This window comes from Mustela putorius, unplaced genomic scaffold (assembly GCF_011764305.1).
Source record: "Mustela putorius furo isolate JIRA1106 unplaced genomic scaffold, ASM1176430v1.1 tig00000253_pilon_pilon_pilon, whole genome shotgun sequence".
In the NCBI taxonomy this organism is placed as follows: domain Eukaryota; kingdom Metazoa; phylum Chordata; class Mammalia; order Carnivora; family Mustelidae; genus Mustela; species Mustela putorius.
This window is the reverse complement of record NW_025421329.1, coordinates 6,609,090-6,632,618: the sequence shown is the minus strand read 5'-3', so window position 1 is coordinate 6,632,618 and position 23,529 is coordinate 6,609,090. Positions and strand designations below refer to the sequence as shown.

Below are 23,529 nucleotides of genomic sequence, written 5' to 3'. Positions count from 1 at the left end.
TTTCTTAAATTGATAACTATCTAAAAATTTGGGTCTGAGGCTCCTGGGTTGCTCAGTCACTTAAGCATCTGCCTTCAGCTCAGGTCATGATCCCAGGGCCCTGGGATCGAGCCCCATATCGGGCTCTCCCACTCAGAGGAAAGCCTGCTTTTCCTTCTCCCTCTGCCTGCCGCTCCCCCTGCTGTGTTCTCTCTCTCTCTCTCTCTCTGTCAAATAAATAAATAATAAAGTCATTTTTAAAAATAAAAAAAAGAGAAAAATATTGGTCCAAAAAAAATTGGTCCAAAAGAATAAAGTTTATAACGTACAATTTTAGTAGATTTTAGCTTTTCTGAGGATTAAATGTGGAGATCAAATGTTTAAGATTTTTAATTTGATGACCTATGAATATTTTAAAAGTTCCTACAAACAGAACAGTGAGTCACGGAGCACATCTTGGATTTGGACACACAGTAGACAAAATGGCAGGAAGAACAGGACCACAGAAAAGGCATGGTCCTCAGATCTAATGGCGTTGGCTTTGTGTACATAAACAATTTCTAACATCACTGTGAGCCCTCTGCTCCAAAATCAAAGGTCACGGTGCCGTGGAAAAAAATAAAAGTTCAAGTTAAGTGCTCAAGCCAATGAAACATTAAACAAGTGCACCTGCATTTTCACAGCAGATAATTCCAGTGGGGATTTTATGTTGCTGTGGATACAAGGGGAGGAACAGCTCAAAGATACTTGTAAAGCAGGGAGGGATTAGAGTATCCAGGGAAATAAGTAAAAGGTATTGCGTTTCATTCCATGCTTCAGGAGGACAGCTACAAAATTAGGTCTAAACATCCTTATCCTTCAAATAAAGAGGGTCACATTGCCAATTTATTGTGAATACGATGAAAGAAACATAAAACTTTTCTTGTTGCTTACCCTTTTGGGTAACAGAAACCTGTCAGCCTGCCAAGTGAATGCTTATTATTTTTGTTTTTAATTTTTTCCTGTTTTTTTTTTTTTTGGCATAGTAAGGGCAACCAAAGCCAGTGATTTAATTAACTGCTTTCATTAATGCTTCTATTTGAATAAATAGATAATATATAAGAAAATAATTATCCTACATCAATTTAAATGTTAACCATTTAATTTACTGAAATCTCTGCTTTCTGAATTGTTCACAAGAATGACAAAAATGTTGCCAAAATACAGTAAATCCTAGCTCTAGACAGGTATTTGACCTGTTTATTTAAAGAGTCAAAGAATAACTCAGATCTGATTCGGTCTTAATGATATTCACGCAATGTCACAAAATTCATGGGGAGATGATATAGATGGAAATTAAAAGTTGGGAGTTATGTGAACTTCCAACACCAAAAGAAAAATATAGGGCAAAGCAAGTCAAAATATTTATGGTACTTTTATTAAGACAATCTACCCATTTTTCCCCTGAATTTTTTTTTTTTTTTTTTACTTTCTTCAGCAATATTGTCTTGTTTAGATCACAAAAGAGATTTTTTTGGACAATGTCTTTGGCTCCTTCATGTTTGTTGTGTTAGTAAAAACAGCATAGCCTCTGCATCCATGCCCATGCTACTGTCAGTAATGGTGCACTTGCACCTCCGGGTGGAGGGGGGAGACCAAAGAAAGAGAAACCCAAAGAGGGTGGGGTTAAGGATTCTGAGCACTTCTAAAAGTGGGTGGAGTATTCATGGGGTGAGGAAGAAGTTCAAAGCTCTCTCCCTAACCTGTTTTCTCTTTTCTCTTGGGTGCCATCTTGCATGGTTCTCCTATTTATGGAAGGCCCCTGTAGGAGCCAGCATGGTGCCTGGAGAAAAGGACCAAGGAGAAAGTCTCTTAAATCTGCCTGAGTCCAGGCTTGTGTCCTGGGACAATGGATCTAGAATCAACACTGAACCCAACAACAAGGTCTGGGTGCCTGTCTAGAGCAACATAGGTGCTCTGTGAATTCTCCAGGGACCCGTCAGGGGAGAGGGATGGTGCCAAGGTAAGAAACTGGAGGGAAGGTGTGGGATTCAGGATCTCAGCATAGAAGTAAAACACAAATCCTTACTGAAAAAATGAAAATGAATGTAATGTTTGAAATGGTCACTGAACGAAGAAGAATAAAATTTGGAAGTTCTAGCAAAACAAACTAAGATGAAATTGAATTTTGCTTTATAATGTATGGGGAATGATCATGTGTGTGTGTGTGTGTGTGTGTGTGTGTGTGTGTGTGTATGAAGTAAAAATGTTATGCATTTATACTTTGAACATGTTTTTATATACATGGAGCATGTACAAGATGTAATAACAAGACAGCAGTTATAAAAGACCATCTGAAAAGCCTCTGCACACAAGAGATGGCAAATTAGAATACCCCAATCAGTCAGGTCCCTAAGACTGAAATAAAGCATTGTGGGGATTCCACAGTGAGGGAGATCACTTCTGGAGGTGTGGGGGGTGGGGATGAGGACGAGTTTTATATTTGGGGCAAATGCTGGTGGATACAAAGTTTTATTAACACAATACAGGCAGGTTTCCTCATGCTTGACAGATAGCTCTTGTTGGACCTTTATTCTTATTGGTGACAGTTTAAGCATGAAGTATATGAAATGCTTTCTGCTAGGTTCAATTTAGTGCGTAAATACAATGATATGGGGTAATGCCTTTAGCTATGTCATATTTAATGATAAGTTAATAAATATGCCTGGTAAGCCCTGAAGTAATGATATGACCTAGAAGTTCCATGATTTTTTGAGAATTAGAAAATGTGGTTTGAAAAACAAGCTCGTAAAAACAGGTTAATTACAATGAGAAGTTACAGGGGGAAATGGGTTTCCTTACAGATAAGACCAACAATTTTGAGGAAATGTCTACATAACTGGTTACAATACCAAGGGTGCATGTCAGAGTTACATGGGGAGTCTTAAAGATACATTTCCCTAGACTCACCTTAGCCTGGGAATTATAGCCACAGGAACAGGGGCCCAGGAAACTTTAAAACTACTACCCCCACCCCGACAAGTAGCTCTGATGTACAGAGTTGTTGAGTCTGGAATTTTCACAATCTGTTGCTTATAGAAAAAGTTACTCAACATTAACCTCATGTCTAGGAAGCTGATCACAACATTTTTCTCCAGCACAAGGATATGCAAGTCTTTAGCCCAAGTGCCTTACTATGATGATATATTGGGAAGATTCTGGTTATCCCTTTGAGAGAAATTCTCTTTGGAGAACTCAAGTTAGAGATCAACATGGTCTCCAGAGGCCAGGTGCCCAGTAGCGGGCCTTGCCTGGGTTGGGTCTTATACAGTGGCTCCAAGTGGTCCAATTCTCCAGAGAGGAAGGGTACCTGACAGCCCTACAGAAGGACCATTCCTGGGTTCCCAGGCCTCTCCTCCAAATTTCCACCCAATATCAAATGGTGTAAGGGAAGTGACATTTTGATATATCCTTATTCCCTCGAAGTGCTTGTAGCCACTTTTATTTGCTTATATCAGATCAACAGAATTCAGTTGGTGGGCACTATGGGAAAGCAAGAAAGTGACTAGTAGATTCAGAGCTGAGGCTGGTCGGGGAGATGTGACTAGGAGCATATGGTGTCGTCAGTCTTTTGGGGAGTGAGGCTGCATATGAGAAAGGTGGGGACAGTAGGATGGAGATGGATAATATTGACCAGCACCAATGATATCCAAGTAGTGGAGGACTTGTTTAAACAGAGATCTCTGGGTCCCATTCTCCAAGTTTCCAATATAGTAGGTCTGGGATGAGACCTGAGAATTTGTATTTTTTTTTTTTTGCATATTCTTTTTTTTTTTTAAGATTTTATTTATTAATTTGACAGAGAGAAATCACAAGTAGATGGAGAGGCAGCCAGAGAGAGAGAGAGATAGGGAAGCAGGCTCCCCGCCGAGCAGAGAACCCGATGCGGGACTCGATCCCAGGACCCTGAGATCATGACCTGAGCCGAAGGCAGCGGCTTAACCCACTGAGCCACCCAGGCGCCCCAAGAATTTGTATTTCTAACAAGTTCCCAAAAGATGTCCATGTTGGTGGTCCATTTTGAGAACCACTGTTCTAGGCAGAGAAAAATGAGAGGCTCCCAGGGGTTTTGGGTGATTAAGAAAAGTGGAGAGAGTTTAATATAAGTTTTATTTTATTTTTTTAAAAGATTTTACTTATTCATTAGAGAGAGAGAGAGAAATCAGGGGGAGAGGCAGAGGGAGAGGCAGAAGAGGGAGAAGCGGACTCCCCACTGAGCTGGGAGTCTGATGTGGGGCCTGGCATCTCAGGATGTGGGATCATAACCTGAGCCAAAGGCAGATGCCCAACTTTCTGAGTCACCCAGGTGCCCCAGTTTTAATGGAGGAAATATATGATCCCATTAAGTATTTGAGACGCCTGAGTAAAGATTGAAATTTTTGTCTTGGCCTTGCTTTTTTTTTAAGGGAACTCCTGGATTTGGGGTTGGGAGTGTACTCAGAGCCCCCTAAGACTTACATGATCAACTTGAGGTCAGTGGCAGAATAGAGGACCCAAAATACGTCCAGATTAAGGTTTGCAAAACATCCAAGTATCACAAAAGGGCCTAAGCAACTTCCAATTGCAGCCCATAAAGAGTGATGGTCAGTGGGAGCCAGAGATGTGGCCCCTACATCCCTGAATCTGGGTAGAGAGCTAAAAGGGCAGGGAGCAACTCCAGTTTTCTTCATAGTCAAGCAGCTTTGCAAAATGGAAACACCCCAGAGTGTTGGTCAGCTTGCTTGGTACTCCTGATGTTAAACCAGAGACCATGGCCATTTTAACTGAACTTCAAGAGAAGGCCTTTGCCAGACCAGAACTTTTGGAAGGAACAGACACATAGGGTGGCAGGAAATACCCATGATTCATCCCTAATCCTTGGGGAAGAAAGCATCTTCCATATTAAGGCTCTACCTCCCCAGTCTCTTCCCTCATAGGAGAGACAATGCAAAGCAACCACAAGGGAACTAGATATGCAGATTTAATTAGTGGGGCAGTGTTGGTCTAATAAATTTTGAGTGCTTTTCCAGATGCTTAGCATGCATCACCTGATTTAACCCTTGTGCCAGGGAAGAGGGTTATGCAAAGAGGGGCCACTCTCGGTTGTGTCCCTTCAAGGGCCCCAGTATGGAATTATGTCTCAGTTGCACACAACGACCCACTGACCAATGCTTTTTGGGGGTGTTGTTAACCTTCCTCCCTTTCCCACCCCACCACCCTGCAGTCTCAGGTAGTTTCCTGGAATCACCCCCAAATAAACTGCCTGCACCCAAATTCTTTGTTTTCAGCTTTTGAAGGAATGCAACCCAAGACAGGCACTGACATCATCATTTGAAAATGATGGAAATGATCTGATAGTAGAGGGTGAGGAGTGGGCGAGTCTATTACTCAGTCTGCACATGTGGTTTGTAATTTCTGTGACCATGAAGAATGAATGCCCTACTTAACCCCAAAGAATCACAGAAAAAACACACACACGCACACAAATTGACAATAAGCTTATCCCCGCAAAGCCCACCTATTGCTCAGAGTCTCGCTTTTCTTTTTTTCCGGTAGTCTCTAAAGTGGGCAGTAGTAGATACGAAAAGTTATCCTGAAATGAGCAGGAATGGACAATTTCAGTAAATGAAGACTTTTCTCACTGAACATTAATTACATTTAAATCTTGGAATCTGATTAGGAGACTCAACTGTGATTAGCAACACCAGGGAGTGTGGGTCATCTTTTTCTGGGGGAAGAAGGTCTTTCTCTGAGCTCCACCCAGAGCTGGTCCTTCTCTCCCCTCCCCCCCCCCCGACCCCAGCCACCAGACTGGGGCCTCGGTGTGGGCCCCCTGACAGGTTCCACTGTGATGTCAACAGAACAAGAGGCAAGAAGCGACCTGCTCCCTGGGCAAAGCGGAGGGCAGCAGCTCACACCCGTGCTGTGTTTGCTTGGGTCTCAAAAGGACAATCTGGGAGAGGCCGTGTCCGTCCATTCAGGGCGGGGGGAGAGGCCGTGTCCGTCCGTTCAGGGCGGGGGGAGAGGCTGTGTCATCCGTTCAGGGCGGGGGGAGACTGACAGGACAGAATAATGACAACCACCAACCTGTTCACGGGGGTTTAGCTCTGAGATCAGCAAGTAAGCACTAACTATTTAATTAGTCACCTAATTAGTGACAGGCTACACTGAAGGTTTCAGATGTCCTTAGACGAATGGGGAGATAAAAAGTCTAATTAAGCTGCCAGCGTTGGGCGGGCGGCTGCCAGAGCCCACAGCTGTGCCGGATGTGTGGCCCGCTACCAGGAGGAAAGTTCATCTGGTCCCCACTGAGGCTTCACAAATATGCCCTCCACGGTCCCAGCTTCCCTTAGTCACTGCAGCCCACCCAACCAGATGACGGACGTGGGTTTAGGCAGAAAGGCAGAGATGTCCCCCCTCGATGAGAATATTCGGTTGTCTTTGTTGAGAAAACTCTTCCGTGTGGTGAAAGTGGAAGAGAAGGTGAGCCTGGGGCCTTTGCAGCCACCAGCTGTTCTGAGACTGGAGAGTGGGTTTCTCTAGGCACACAAAGGGTCATCGGGACACCACCCTGGGCTGCTTTCAGTCACTGGCATCCCAGGATGCCACCGCAGGCTCCTCGAGAGATTCTTTACCTCAGAATTTAATTAGGAAGGATTTTAAAATAATGGATTAAAAGGGACTGCTCCATAATTAGGAGTAAATAATATGATGCTCAGAAGCATAGAGACACACGAGCTGAAACAGAATAAACCCGTAACTGCTTCAGTTCAGTGAGCTGATGCCCAAGAGATGGCGAAGGAGCTGTTTGTTCTGTGTAATTCTTGGCTGGGGGCGGGGATTGGGGTGGGAACCACTTTCTACCAGGGACACTGCCTGGGCCTGAGGTTCTGCATTGTTCGTGAGCTCCCGGATGACTGTGATGATATTGCTGCCGCTCCACAGACCTCACCGTGAGGAAAAACGATGCAAAATGTTAAGATGAGTTTATAGACCTGGCTCCTGTCTTTTATTTTATTTTATTTTATTTTTTTTTTTTTAGGGAGAGAGAGCACGTGTGAGCAGGGGAGGGGCAGAGGAAGGAGGAGAGAGACAAGCATAAGCATGACACGTCTCGATCTCACGACCCTGAGCTCATGATCTGAACTGAAATCAAGAGTCAGACACTTCTCCGATGAAGCCACCCAGGCGCCCCATCTGCTCCTTTTGGGGGGGGGGCATACCATTTCCCTATTTGTCTTTAAAAAATGATTTTGGAGTACTTCAGTGGAAAGCCTGAAGTAGTCAAAGCATGACATTTGGGGAGTTTGGCAGAGCTGCACTGGGTCCGTGAAGCGATTGGTAAAAATAGGACTTCCTAAAGTTTTGTGGGAAAGGGCCTCCTGCTTTCTGAAAAGAGCTTTCAGACTTCGTTGCGAAGCTCTTCTTTGGGAAACACCGTTTCCTTGACAAGATGATAGACACTCACCTCCATATCTGGCTGTTGATCCAAGAAGAGGAAGTTCCCTTCAGGTCCCAGATGCAAGTGGTGGAGTTCCTAGGGGACAACACCTTCGGGCTGGCAGCACCATGGGGGGGGTGGTCCCTGCCATGACCCTCTCAGCACGGGTGGGCAGCAGAGGGGGGCTAACAGCTAACACCAAGTTCTTTCTGCTCTTTCACATGACTGGAGTTTTAGACAAGTCTTTTTACCAACAGTACCGAAAGGGCAATGTCTATGAAATACTTAACTGTCCAAACCAAGAACTTTCAGACCCAAAGAGCCAGGACAACCAAATGAATACCACCTATCAGTTATGAGAAACATAACTTAAAAACAGTTCAGGTCCATGATGTAAATGTCTTGGAATGCTAAAGAACCCAGATGATTCACAATAAAATATCTTAAGAGCTGCCTTGCCCCCCTCGAATTCATTGCTGTCTACACTACAGGATAAGTGAGGGTTTCCTCCTCATCAGCCCCTACCCGAAGAAAGCTCCGTTGGCCCTGACTCCATGCTTGCTGTTGGTCCCCTGCTCAGCTCCTGGTGATCACCATGGGAGCCCATGCCCTGGCAGGGAAGGTGATGGGGACAGGCCAGAAGACACCTGTGGCCAGAGCCCATACTGGTCATAGGGTGGGGTGTGGAGCCTAAACACAACTTCCTCCTGGGCTCTTCTCAGACACAGCACTTTCTTGGACACAGCACTCTCAGAAGACAAGGCAGATGGCCCCTGGGGGTGGGGTGCTACAAATGACCTGAGCCTCACCCTGACCTTGAATTACCCTATACCCCCAGTTAGGAGCCGTAGGGGGGTAGATGGAGAGTGCAGGAAGCTCTGAGAGCAGGACTGCCACTCTTCAGCCCAGCACTGGAGGACTGAACAGGACTGGGAGGACAGGGACACACCAATGGATGCTGGTATGTGTCCCTAGGAAAACACCTGTCACCCATATCACTGGGAACCGAGGGGCCTAGGAGGCCTTGCCCTAGCAAGGACAAGGAGATGCAGGTGACTCATAGGCCTGACAATCAGACAAGAAGGTGTGTCTGTGCCGATGTAACTGGATGGGTAACAGCTAAGGACTGGCTAGAACGTTGCACTAAAACAAATAAACAAACCGAACCATTACCCTCACAATTCCCCCCTCCCTCGGAGCTGCGTCCTACTGGATTAATTGATGACTTAGAGCAAGTCCTTTCAGCTGCCGCAGCAGAGCCTCAGCACTTCAGGAAAGAAGGACGTCACAAGGGAAGAGATGGTACGTAGCGACTGCTTTTGGTGTCCTTTGAAGGAGACAAATGCTTCGTAATTTTTTGGCATGTACATGATGTGAGGACAAAGAGTTGTCTGTTTTGTCACCAGATGACAGAATTACCAAATTTTCTGGAAAAAGAGGTTGCTGTACTGGGCCTCACGTGGGCTTTCCGGGAACCACAGTGTCCCAGCTGAGTCTAGACTCAGTGCAGTGCAGAAACATCAGGAGGACGACTTTTCTAAATCTTGCCTCCAAAACGTGAGTTTAATCCTCACTGGGGGGTCAATGTTTGGTGATCATTTCCATTTTATTTCAGGTCAAATCATTTATAACATCTAGTTCAAATAGCAGTTAAGCTGGTAAAGTAAAATATGCAGTAGGTTACTATGGTGATTGCTAATTTAAAATAATTAGGGAAATAATGAGAAAACTATTTCCTCTGTGAAGGATTCAAGATCCGTAAACTGATACCAGTCTATTTTTAGCATCTGTAATCTGTGTAATGATGACAGAGAACTAGGAGTACTTTAAAATGCTTTAAAAAGGTCTGTCTGATTGAGGAATTTAATCAACCAAGTACTTATATCCAAATTTCTACTTGTCATTATTAAATTTAAGTTGATTCCACAAAAAGAAAATTATATGTATATTTCTTCAGGTAATCATTTAAAATAAGATGTAATGAATAAGTATGTAGGTGAACGAAGACTTCAGACCTGTTTTTGCTAACCACTTGACTACTATAATTTCACAGTCCACACAGATAATTTATCATTCAGAAATGGTCATATGTGACTTGCTGTTTGGAGTCTTAAAGAAGAGAAGAGACCCCTCAGCACGAGGCAAGCCCTCAAACTGTAGTGTGATTTACATGTGAAAACGAATATTTCCAGATGCTTCTCAGTATTTCTTTCTTGCAATGAAAGATTGCTATAGACTGACTATGATATTTAAAGCATGTGAGCTCTCTTGCTGATTTCAATAATGACATGTGACTTATTTCTGATTAACTAGGGGTATGTTCCAGATAATTGAACAAATAGGCTGGGAAGTGGAAAAAAAAATCTTTATCTGGTTAATGTGATATCAAATGAGCAGAGTAACCCTGCAAGGTTAGCTCGTCTCCTTATCAACCAGGGGCAAACACCTGTTAGGGGTCATTTCCTCCCTCCCTTTCCTTGACTGACCCCTTCCAAGGCCTCACGCTTGGGCTACTACCTTTGATGGCTTCTGGAGGAGTTGGGGGAAGCAGGCTATTGTTTCTCACCTTTTTCTTATCTCTTAGCATCTATAGTTTTAAATAGGAACTAAAATTTCTCATGTGATCCTGAGCAAAAGATTTAGAAAAAACTGGACTCATTTGATTCAGGAGTCTGTGGTTCTCCAAAGTTAGGGTGTTTTAAGACATCCGTGAGACTTTAAAGAAAAAAATAAATGAGGAGGGGTGCCTGGGTGGCTCAGTCGTTAAGTGTCTGCCTTTGGCTCAGGTCATGATCCCAGGGTCCTGGGATCGAGCTCCCTGCTCAGCGGGAAGCCTGCTTCTCCCTCTCCCACTCCCCCTGCTTGTGTTCCCCCTCTCACAGTGTCTCTGTCAAATAAATAAATAAATAAATATTTTAAAAAATAAATAAAATAAATGAGGAAACCAAGTCTGAGAGAAATGAGGCAAGTCATCTAGAGTCCTGCATCAGGTGGTGATGATGCCAGACCATGACCTAAGTGCTGGGACAACAACCGAGGGCTCTACCTGTCAGGGAGGGGCTGAAATTCAGTGAGCAGATGGAGAGCTACTCAGGGGAAGCTGAGAGCCCTTGGGAATCCCCTATTAGGAAAATGGGCTCTGAAAGGAAACCCGTTTAGAGCTGTGAGTGTAATAAAGCAGCACTGGAGAGACACATGGGCCTCAGTCTTCCCTGTGGGGTTTTTCTCTGTTCCTTTGCACCCAAAATGCAGGGGCTAGAAGAAAGGTCCCAACCCATCTTCCATTACTGAAAGCCTCTTTGTTATATGCAGTATCAAAATTGATTTCCAAACCTTCCTGATTGTATGGAGCACCTGCTAAAATACAGAGTCCGAGAGCCATCCCGAGAAGTTTTGGATTCTGTAGGTATGGTGCTCGGGCTGGGAATCTACCCTTTGACAAATGTTGTAGGTGATTTTTATGATTCAGCCAATAAGGGAAACACTAGTATAGATTGGGGTTGGCAAACTTTGGAAAGGGTCAGAGTGTACATATTTTAGGCACTGCTGGCTAAACAGCCTCTCAAATCTGCCACTGTATCAAGAAAACAGAGACAACATAGAAATGACTATGACTGTGCTCCAATAAAACTTTATTTACAAACACAGGTAAAGCCACATTTGACCCAGGGCTTATAGTTTGCCAACCTTAGGTCTAGAATATTTCACTGATTCATTAATCCCCCTAGACAGGGTGTGTAGGTGACCAAAAAAACTCGGGGTTTTTTCTTTCAAGAAACCATCTCAGGTGTAGAAGAGAAGAGCTCCTTTAAAAACAAAGAAATCAAGTAAAACAACTCACCAAAATACCAACGTCTCTAGGAAGGAAATTCCAACATTGGATGCACCAACCACAACAATCTTGGCATTGACAGTTATTTTAGGTTCCAATGTCAGTTTTCTGTTCGTATGGTTCAGGGCATAACTTAACTGTAATAAAAGATACAAAGAGGAAGAGAGACTTGAGGAAAATATTGTCGAGTCTGTACTCCCAGACTGACAATTATGTGGAGTTGTTTAACCAGGACATTACCCACAAATCAGACTGAACAGTGACCATGCACAGCTATGGTGACATTTAGGGAAAGGTATATTGAAGATATTAATGTAAGAAGATGGGACTACATCTAAGACCTGGTCTGGGTCACATCAAGATGCTTGGTTTACATCATTTTTGCCTTATTGTTGATGGATGTTTCCTATAGAGCTGAAACCCTTTATGATTAGAAGCAGTAATGTAAAAATAATCCCACAAGAAGATAGGCAAGTTGCTCCTTGAGAATCTGGAGTTTCATGAAGGGTCCTTCTGTCGAAGATTACCTTGAAAACTTGAACAACAACTGGATTGCAATTGTTGGGTAATTTAAGGCAAGTATGAACTCTTTCCATTCTGGATCCATCACACTACTTAACACAGTGCCTTGCGCACAGGGGCTCAGTAATATTTGTAAAATGACAATCTTAGTTGAATGACAAAACATGTTGGATGATAAAGGTTAGTCAATCTTGTAGATTATCTGAGGTCAGGGAGGACTCTTAGAAACAGAAAAAGTAATTGGTGATCATTTTAATGTCCATATTTGAAAAATGTTTCTGAGTTGATTTATTTGATTCACTTTCCTGCAGAGGCTTCAGTAGAAGCAGTAAATGTACAGAGGAAGGTTTTACAAAGCGATGGTGGGGTACTCTTGAAAGAATGTTAGATCATGTCAGAAGACCATGGTTCTATTTTTAATTTATTAATTCAACACACATTTATATTTGATGCTTACTCTGTGTCTGGAAGAACTACAACTGACTTCTCATCAGAAACAATGGAGGCCAGAAGACAGTGGAATGACATCCACACCAATGCACCCCGCTCCATTGAATTCTGATTACATTAGCATTAATTCATCCTACAATTCAGACATCTTCAAATTCCAATAGACCAAGTTTATTTTGCATTTCTTAAAACCCTGAGTTACTAGGAGTTTGGGAGTCCAATGGTAAAGTCCAATGGTAAAGTCCTATTTAGAGCACCTTCTGCTACTTGAGGTAGCATGGGTATGGTCACATGCTTTGCCATTTACAAAGGAACATGTAAAATTTAGAGGATAAATCTCTTCTCTCTAGCTGTAGCTAGCCTAGCAATATGGAGGTAGAAACAGTCTTGATCCAATGTAATATAATGTTTGGAGACTTTAGAGTCTCCATAATTAATGAGGCTGATGCCTCTCAGCATGTTCCCACCTTTAATGAGGCATACTATGGATTGTGGAAGAGACGGAGCTTGCCTCCATCTTTAAGAGGGGACTCTGACTGATATAGAGGGGACTCTGATTGATTAATTTCACTTAGAATAATACAGTCTAGTTCCATTCATGTTCTGGTGAATGGCAAGATTTCATTCTTTTTGATGGCTGCCTAATATTCCATTATATTACTATATATTCCATTATATATGTATATCACCTTTTCTTTATCTGTTCATCAGTTGATGGACATTTGGGCCCTTTCCAGTTTGGCTTTTGATAATCCTTCTATAAACATCGGGGTGCAGGAACCCCTTTCAAATCTGTATTTTTGTATCCTTTAGGTAAATACCTAGTAGTGTAATTGCTGGATGATAGGGAAGTTCTATTTTTAACTTTCTGAGGGACTTTTCTTTTTCTTTTGAAAAAGAAAAACCTCTTATCTTCTAGATAGTACTGGGGTATAGGTGTGAAGCCTAAAGTTGTTTAGTCATCATGCCACCAAGAAGGAAACCATCCTGGTTGAAGCCTCAAGAGAAACACTGAGAAGTGGAATAGGAATTCCTTTCAAACTCTATCTGGAGCCCATGCTACCTTTGGAGTCTTCAGTTATATGAGAAACAAATACCACTTAGCTATCGCCACAGTGGGGCTGCATAACAAACTACCACAAAAGGCGCTGGCTTAAAACAGTTGTCATTTGTTCTCACTCACATATCTCTGGGTCAGCTAGAAGTTTGTTGTTGAAGGCTGGGTTCAGTTGGATGTGGCTCCAACTTGGCTTCCATGTCTCTTACCTTTATTTTGATGAGAGATAGCTGGCGAATGCGTTTTTGGCAATGGTAGAGTGAAAAAGTGAAAATTGTCAATACTTCTTCAGCCTGGCCAAAGCAAGTCGTGTGGCTGAGCCTACCACCCACAAGATGGGGAAGTAGACCTGCCTGTCATGAGAGGAACCTCAGAGGCACCCAGCAAGAGCACAACCTAGGGAGGGACAAATAGCTGGGGAGAAAGATGCAGCCCACCCCATTTCCTTGGTTGTTTAGGACAGTTTATTTCTTTTATATGCAACTGAAAATCCCTTAAGTTGACACATTTTCTAAATGACAATAATGGATGTATCATTTGGGTGAAAAAATGTCTGTTCTTCAAATAAATATCACTCTAACCTGCTCGATAAGAATTTCCCAAGACATGTCAAGGAGGATTTTTTTGAGAAAAGTAGTTTATTCTGGTATCTGTGGGTACCACCATGTACTGTGTGCTAATTAATTTCCAAGATGAGCAGGATGGCAGCCGATTCACTCTAGCCAGCCCAGGGTCTAGTGGTTTACAGTGAGGAAGACAGGAAACATAGATGTTGGTATGATGGCATCTGATCACAGGTCTAATTAACAGACTTAAAATGCCAGCATCTTAACAGAGGTCATTACTCCAAGATTCCTTCTGTAGGAGGTATTTTCAGACATTCCCCTCTGCTATCCAGAAGTGCACACAAAAAACACTGTAGCATGGGCAGTAATGAAATTCCCTGGTAAAGAATTAGACCCCATTTATGAAACAGCTCCTGTATCAATGATACAAAGGCGGCTGGGGAACAGAACAGAATGGCTTCTGTTTCCCACACAATAGCTTTCACGCCAACAGCTGCCAGGCCTCAGAAATCACCTTTCTAACTGCTGAATACACAAAGTGGCCTCAGGGTGTCAAGAGTTAGCCATCAGTACCAAGGATGGTTGGGTGTCTCGGGAGAGTGATCAGGCATCACAATGATTTTCAGTAAACCCATGTGTGCAGGCTTTAATTAAAAACATATTCATCATCAGGTATGATGAGCTGACCTGAAAAAAACACATTTTTCTTTTGTTGGGAGAGATGGTTTTTAAATACCTTGAAAAAAATTCTTCCCAGCCTGAAAATGTCTTTCAGTGACAACTGCAAATGAAGACTCCTTCAGCTGCTTTATAAAGGGATTATTTTGCCCATAAGCAGGAGTACAAGTCATTTTTGAAGGAAAGCAGAATATTTCCTTCCTTTCTGTTCCTCCAACTACAGGTTTTCTTCGGGGTTGCGGGGGCGGGGGGAGGGGAACACCAGGTATGTAAGATTTTTAAAATCAAGTGAGCTCTTCCTTTTCTTCGTCTGAATATCTACCAAATATGTGCCACACATTGGAAGCCTAGTTTTTTTATTTTTGTTTTTTATTTCCTTAATAGTGAAATAAAAAGAAAGCTTTCTTTGCTGACTCATATTTTATAAACAGAAATTAAATGTGCCTTGTGGTAGTAAGTTATTTCAAAGATAAAAGAGATGAAATTCTGTAAGCCATTTAATTACATACCAAACCAGCGACAATATGGGGGGGGGGAAATAGATTCTTACCTCCATGTCTTGGGAAGACATTTATAATTCTTATTTTTCTAATGACACTAAGTTAGCATTTTTAGATAAAAGGATACTTTTTTTTTTCAGATGAATTTATTTATTTGAGAGAGAGCACGAGAGAGAGTGAGCAGGGGGAGGGGCAGAGAAAGAAAGAGAGGGAGAATCCTCAAGCAGGAGACTGAACATGGAGCCTGGAACTTGGAGCCTGACACGGGGCTTGATCTTATGACCCTGAGATCATGACCTGAGCCGAAATCAAGAGGCGGACATTTAACTGAGCTACCTGGATGCCTCAGACAAAGGGATAATTTTAAATGTAGAGATCAACATGTCCCAGCGAGAAGGAATAAAACACATATGGTATGTAAGTAGACCTTCTAAGGCTAAAGGAAGTGTTCCTTGAAATTGACAATGAGTCTTCTAATGAGTTTAAACTGCACACCTTCCATTCAACCCCAGACAGGAGAAGAAAGAATGATATTATGGGATATCCCTGTTAGAAAATTCTAGAAAACTCTAGAGCTTGAGGTGGGGGAGGGAAATTACAACAAAGGTCAGGTTAAGGGGGATACTGAGTTGAGTTGAGAAAACAGAACAGAACAGAAATGGGCACAAGATACAGTCCTCACCTATTCATCTGTAATTTCCTGTGAGCTTCTGCAACAGAAGTCTTAAAAGTGAATGAGCCACTAGAGGAGGTTTTAGTTGCCTTTGTCAATTTAGTTGGTTTGTTCACTGCCCTTCACTTAGACTGTTTGCTTCCTGAGGTCAGGAACTACATCTTTGCTTTTTGAGGCATTTGTTTCGCTTGGGTTTTGTTTTGCTTATTTTATCTGAGTTATTCCTGCTATACATTTTTTGGAGATTTAATAAATGGCAAAAGAATTGATACATTAACTTTTTCATGGGCCCTTATTAAAGAGGGTTGACATAACTTCCACTGTTCCAAATTATTTCAGCTGGTTCTTAAATGAGCCAGTTGCTTAAATGAGCAAACAAATGACTTAGCTATAATTAGAACAACTTCTTATTAAATCGGATCTTTTTAGTAGAAATGATATTGATGTACACAGTCAGTTGAATTGATGCCCTGATTCACATATAGTTACCAAGAGACATGAAATGTACAGTTTTGTGTTTTCTGCATGTTTATTAACTGTTTTGTGTTTACACGAAATTGGTCAAAATGTAATTTTCCCTGATATACGCAGACCTTAGTTCAGTGTTTCCACATCTGATTTGGTTTCTCTTATGCACTTAGAATGAGCTAGAATGAGTACAAAAACATTATTGAAACTCAATTTCAGTAATAGATCCAAAATCAGAAGTTACTAAGATTACAAATAGGCCAATAAACTAGGAAGCAATCAAAATAAATATAAATGATCCTACATAATAAATGCAAGGTTCATACTAAAATGGAACATGACAATATCTATGGTGATTTTTTTTTCTAATGGTACCATTTCATTTGGGGGTTACCTTCAACCTCCAGGATCATTAGACTGGGCACCATTAGCCCAGTGGTAATGTTTGGGCTTCTTTTCTTAATTCTGCCACTGGTTGAAATTCTGAGCCTCTTTTCCTTAAATATCAGTTTCCTCAGGTGTAAAATGGAAGTAAATTACACAAACCTCTGCCTTCCTCAGCAGGCAAACATGGGAACTATTCATTAAACAACGTCTACAAATACTTTGAGCTTTTCAGGCAAAGATGTTACACAAGGTAAAATTGCACATCCTCTCTCCTGTCTGCAATATGAAAGGCAAATCTTCGAAAAACACATTTTAAAAGGGCAAAACAATGAGCTCAATTTTCAGCTCCACACCCATGTGTATATATTTTTTCTTACAGAAAGCTTCCAAAGACTTCAAAGGGAGCTCTGTCCATGCAAGAAAATGGAACATGGAGAGATTCAAAGCCATTAGGAATAGAATTTCTGAAATTCTTAATAAGCCCACTTTTGCTTTATAAATGTAATTTTTCCCTTATGCTTCTCCATTCTCTTTGCTTTTTGAGAGGCCTTCTGTTTCCCAATTGGATCAAAACAAATGACAGATTGATATCCGTGTTAGTTTCGAAGTCCCAAGTTCACAAGTTGAGCTCTTTGGGGCACGGTATGACAACCCTTACCAAATAAAGAAGGGGTAGCGAGGTACAGACATGTAAAAGAGAACTAATAAGTTAGAAATCACTTTCACAGATAAAAAATAAAAATTTTGAAAAGCCAGCCTTTCTGTTAAAATCATTACAAGTGTTCAAGAGTCTGATAGGAACACCAAGGCCACTGTCCTGGGAAAGCAGGAAGAGGTTGTGAAGAAGAGGCTGTGATTTTGAGCCTTGCTTTATGAAGGATTCTCTTAACTTTCCCAATACTTTTCGTAGCCCCAGCACTCCAGAAAAAAAGTGAGCTGTTCAGCCTATGGTATCTGCTGAAGGCAATGATGAACCAAGGACACTTTCTGGCTTGCATTCATCACACAAGAAGAGCATACCCAAATTGTGCCATGTGGGCAGGGTGGGCTGTGGTGCAGGATCTGCTCCAGGTACACTCTAGGTCCTCACAAAATAGTTGGGAGGTGAACGAAGCGCTACTGTATTGCCTTGGCGGATTTATTAGTAACATATACCCACGAAGAATTGTTATTTCAAGAACCATATGCCTTTAATTCCTTTACATTTTCCCCATTATCCTGGGCAAATAGTGGAAGTTTAATAGATTTCTTGTGGCATACTCCCACAGAGATTGAATCCTAGCAGAAGAAAGAAGATTCCTATATCAGTTAGGGTTGGGCTTGACTGCATACGACAGAAAACCCAGCTGAAACAGAAAACAGTGGCTTAAACAGGATGGAAGATAATTTCTCTTTTATGCAAAGGAAATCTGGAAATAAGTATAGTCCAGAGTTATTGAAGCAAGTGCCATAAACTTATCAAAGACCCAGACTTCTCCCTGCCTAATTCCCCATCCCAGTGCAAGGCTTCCATCCTCATGGATGGCCCAGGATGGCTGCTGGAGATCAGACATTATACCCTCATTCCAGGTAGCAGAAAGAAGGGAGGAAAGAAGAAAAAAAGGAGCCTTCCTCCCTTTACACAGCCTTCCCAGAATTCCCACTCCAACTATTTCTACCTCCATCTTGGTGGCCAACGCTGAGTCACACAGTCTAGTCAAATGTAAGGGAGAGTGGGAAATAATCCTAATTGGGTGCATCGCTGCCTTGAATAAAATTGAGTTTCCATTAGTAAGACTAAAGGGAGGAATGGCTATTGGGGGCAACTAGTGGTCTTTGCCATAGTTCCCGAAGCCACTATAATTCATTGAGTAAATTTACTCAACTTGCATTTTTCTTATATTTCTTTTATCTACTCCTCCTGTACTGATGATCCTTTATATACTCTTATTCCTCACCTGGATATTATCACTATTTTGCAAACATGATAAAAAGTTAAAATTGTGGCCACCCTCTGACCCTAACTTGTGACCATTCTTATACACTCATATAGGGGAAAAAAAAGGGGTTGGGACGTTGAGTTGAGTGATGTCACTGGATTTCATCAATTCTAGGATGCGCATTTTTCTTACACATTGGCATCCCTGAAATCAACCTCACAGTCAATATCATTTTAACCATTGCAGTCAGCTGGGCCTCAGCAGTGACACAATTCCTTTCCTGAGTGTGGGTGGCTTGGTCATGGCTAGTCATTGACATCACTTCTGGAGAGTTCTCTATATTATGTGTACAACACGTGTGGAGTTTAACTGCTACTGACAGTGTTTTCAGAAAGATTACAGTATGATTTGGCATTAAAATGAACACTTGTTGTGTTCCCATAAAGGCTCAGAAACTGAACAGCAGGGTGCAAATTTGATATTAGTGAAGCAAATATTAGTCATTGGAGGAATAGCCTTAATTCCGTATTTTCTTGCAATGCAACAATCAAGTGCTTTATGGGAGCAAATGAAAGATGACAGATGCCCACAAGTAGGTATCTGTGTTACATTTTGTTGCTAAGACACATGCAAAAGTTTTATTCGCATCACATAAGAAACAGTGCTATCGAAGGGAATGTAAATTGCTTCTCCTTTTGGAATAGGTGAAAGAAATTTCAAAGCAATAAGACTTACATGACTGATTCATATTCTATCTGGGACTCCCATTAAATCATTGTTTCATGGCTTAATTTGCCACTATTTTTTCTTCCTGGTACATAAAATAAAGGTACACCTTATAAATGATGGTGCCTTAGATTTGATACAGTGATTAACTCACTTGTTTTTAATTAAGAAAACACCCTGAACAAGTCTCTCATAAAATCACTAGAAGTATGATTGCTTTGATGCATATATGAGCATTGGCAAGGGAGATCCCCTGTTGGCTTTTCAGAGACATAGATTCACTGATCCCCAATGTCGGACATGCTGGCACGTGTACCAAGATAATCTTGAATGGCTCCACGTCCCTTCCTTCCTACCACGAGGCAAGCATTTAGAAATGTCCTTGGAGCCTCTGCATCACACTAATTGAATCTTGCCTGGCATGTTTCTAGCCACTCAGCACTCTATGTATCATCTTCAGTACAGTGTCATGGACAAACGGAAGAAATGACTTCTCTAGTGAGAACTCACAGGGAAAAGCAAATCCATGGCAGGGAAATGGTGTGTGGGATCAACGACCTGACTTTGTATTTTTCTCAAAGCACAAATTACTAATACATTACACATGTAGCTCCTGAAAAACTTCCTTGCTGCTTAATCATTCTCAATTTCTAAATCCCCATAAAAGACCTGTGTGTGAGCAAATGAAGTTATGGTCTCAAAGGTTTTGCAAACACTCAAATTCAAAAGTGATGGTGGGCGCCTGGGTGGCTCAGTGGGTTAAGCTGCTGCCTTCGGCTCAGGTCATGATCTCAGAGTCCTGGGATCGAGTCCCGCATTGGGCTCTCTGCTCAGCAGGGAGCCTGCTTCCCTCTCTCTCTCTCTCTGCTTGCCTCTCCATCTACTTGTGATTTCTCTGTCAAATAAATAAATAAAATATTAAAAAAAAAAGTGATGGAAGACACTCTTCCTGTTAAACGATGCCCTTCTGAAAAGATGGCATTCTCCTACAGGTATTTGAAGATAAAAATGGTTCTTCAGGCATGAAATGAAAAATGCATGTATGTGTATGTTTACAATATAGAATTTGACTCTGAATGTCTTAATAATTATGTAAGGAGTCCGAGAAATATATGAAATAATCTGTGAGAAGTTTACTTTGAGATTTTTGTTAATTTCAAAGAAGAAAGAAGCAGCAGCAGCTATATCATTGGTTATTTTCCTTGTCTAAAAAAGTAAGAGTAAGGTTTGTGGAGAATGCGTGGTGTATCATCTGTCTGAATACACCTTAAAGAAATAGGTGCTTAAAGAAACAGGCTTTCAGGTCATCCTTCTCTTTCCATCCCACATCATAAAGGGTGGGACATGTGGTATCAGGAATGCCCAAACAGTTGAAATGCTTGCCAGTATTTTGCATTTAATATCCTAGAAGTAGACTGGAATCTGCCCTTATTTTTATAGAAACAACTGACAAATACACAGCAGAGAGCTACAATGTCACAGTGTCTTGTCCCCAGTCAGAGAAGTACCTGGAAAAAGTGTTTGAATGAAATCAATATTCTAGCAACAAAGCCAGTCTAACTTGTTGGAGAAGGCAGTTGGATATGTGAGATGATTCTCGCCTTGGGGCATCAGGATAAACCCATTCAGTACTCTGATGCCAGAAATTCTGCCATCAAAACTTTAACATAGAGCTTAATGCAACAATGTCAACTCAACAAATACATCTTGAGCGTCTACCATGTGCCAAACATTGGTCTATGGTCTATGTGCTGAGCTAAGAATGAAGCATGGTTCCCATCTTTAATTAGCAATAAGTCAGGTGACAGACCTATAAACAAGTAAAACACAGTACATAAAATGCAGTGATAAGGGGAGTGTGTCAGGAACCCATTGCTATGTAACAAACCAATCCAAAATTTAGTGGATCAAAAGAACACACATTCCTTTAGTTCATGATACTGTGGGTTGGTAGCAAAGGCTTTGCAGAGCTAGGCAATTCTGGAAACAGCTGATGTTTAGGTGGTCTGGGATGGCAAGGAAGTCTTTCTGGAGAAAGTGCCAACAGAGCTGGATTTAGAAGGAACAATAAATGTTCAGATGGACAAGGGAGAGAACTTTCTGGGTGAGAGGGAAAGGCCAGGAAAAGGGTCTGGAAGGGTGACACCTCCCACTGAAATACAGATTAGTCTCTATAAATGTATTTTCAGAGGCTGTCCAGAGAAGGCAGAATGGTTCTGCCTGGGCAATCCAGGAGGTGAGTGGGACACAGACCGGGAGGGAGAGGAGGAGCAGAGGTCAAGAGAGAAGGCTGGGAGAGAAAACCCACAACCAGCTGTGTTGGTGCTGCCATCTCCCACCTCTGGGCACAGAATAAGATGAGAACTTTTCCATTCTCCTAGGGGAGAGGCCATTTGCTCAGGTCACATACGTGACTATTTGCACTGCCGGTTTAGACCTCTGGTTCATTTGTTAGGAAAATGACAACCATGGAGGAAAAGAAGTAATTTTCCTGAGCACCTCTGTCCAACTGAGTGCTATTCCCAGATACAGTTTTTCAGTCGCACTGTCTCCTTACTATTTATTTTCACCCCCGGTGATTTTCAACTTGCTTGCTTGTCCTGGGAGCAAGCTAAAATGCCTGACTCTCTTTTTCATTTGGAAGGTGTGCCTGTAAGCGCACTTTCAGTCTTTCAATTAGACTCATTATTCCTGTTGACTTCCAACTGTACCTCTGTTTGAAGGAATTAAGTCTATCTCTTTCAACTCAGTGCAAACAATGGTTTGTATTCTTTTTCACATGACTTAAAAACTCTGCACACCAAAAGTTTCCCTAGGCTTTTTTGTGAGAGCAATGCACAATGATTGTTTGGAGAGAAGAAGGCTTTCTGCAAATTCCTATGGAGAATGCTAAGGCTAAAAACAAAGTTCAAAGGAATTTGGTCAGAATCAATGGGTTCAAGAGAAAGGAAGACAACAAACCGGTTTCTTTTGAAATTGAAAAGAAGGGAGCTAAGCAGAAACCGCCACAGGAAGAAACTGACAAACAATAAATGGGAGTGGCCACTGCCCAGTTAACACAGAGATACATTTTAATCAAACACTGGAGGCTAATTTCAGTCATTCAGATGCTTCACTTTGGAGCAGGGAAAGTCAAGGTCTTGATCCCACTGCTAATTCTTACGAACAGATGAGCCCATTGCATGGAAGAAATTAGTTCAGAAAATTTTCACTTTCCTTCTTCTCCTCATTCTTTGAATCAATTCCTAATGATTCTGAACACTTTTTAGAAATGCTAATTCCATGCTCTCAACAGAACTTTTCCAAAATAAGCATTTAAATATCTGAAATTACAACACACACACACACACACACACACACACACCACCACCACCACCACCACCACCACCACCAACAACAACAACAACAACAACAATCCTGCTATAATTAATTAGTACAAAAGGCCTTGCCATGCCTGGAAGAGAAGCTGGCTTGCCACTGATGTGGGAACCACCTATGGGATGGCAGGTGTGAATTCAGGGTACTTGAGACCCCCCCCCACGCACAAAATCAAGCAGGAGTCCTCAGGAGAAGGTTCCCCTTTGCTTCACCTTGTTCTATATTCAAACATAAAACTATTTTCAGAGAGAAATCCCTCTTGGTGGGATGGAAGGGAATAGGCAAGCATATTGCCCTGTCTTTACACCTGTGCACCGCTGACATCATGCTTCGGTGCAAAGACAGGCCCGCCCTTTTAATTTCTCACATGCACGTCAGCGGTAAACAGTCCCAGCGTTGGTGTTAATGACACCATCTGGCGCCTCCCATAACTGTGTCACGTTCGGCTTCCAAACAAGATGTAATGGCAGCAACACATGAAACCCACTGACATTTACAGTAAGGAAATTTATTATCAGTCATCGGTTTGGTATAAATGTGTTTGCATGACTGCTGGGGCTATAAAATCATCACCTTTGCCAGGGAAGCGAAGGTGCAATAAATAATGGATTTTAAGCCATGCATGTACTACCAAATCATTAAACATTTATCACATGGGCACAATAGCATCTTCAGCAACAGTTACCACTTGAAAAATTAATGCCACTTTGGAGGGTTAAGTGAAAACCACTTAGTCTGAACTTTAATGATTTTTAATAGGGTTTTTATAAAATACAAGGATTTTTTTCATTTTGAATTTTTTAGCTGAATATGATATATATGTAAATATCTCTTCTATGACAATTTTCTCATGAGGAACCACCACCCCATACCCTTTTCTTAAAAAAAAAAAAAAGACTCAAAGATATAAGCTGAAATCTTTCTTGAAAGAAATC

At 41.8% G+C, this 23,529-nt stretch overlaps 1 protein-coding gene across 6 annotated transcripts in view; it reads right to left on the bottom strand.

The window, feature by feature from the left end:
* CFAP61 (cilia and flagella associated protein 61) overlaps window positions 1–23,529 on the bottom strand; it is a 285,685-nt gene that overhangs the window by 110,006 nt on the left and 152,150 nt on the right. For all 6 annotated transcript variants that reach the window (XM_013057056.2, XM_004754128.3, XM_004754127.3 and 3 more), the window contains one exon: window positions 11,280–11,407. In XM_013057056.2, the coding sequence (XP_012912510.1) occupies window positions 11,280–11,407 (128 nt within the window). The remainder of the gene's footprint in view (window positions 1–11,279; window positions 11,408–23,529) is intronic.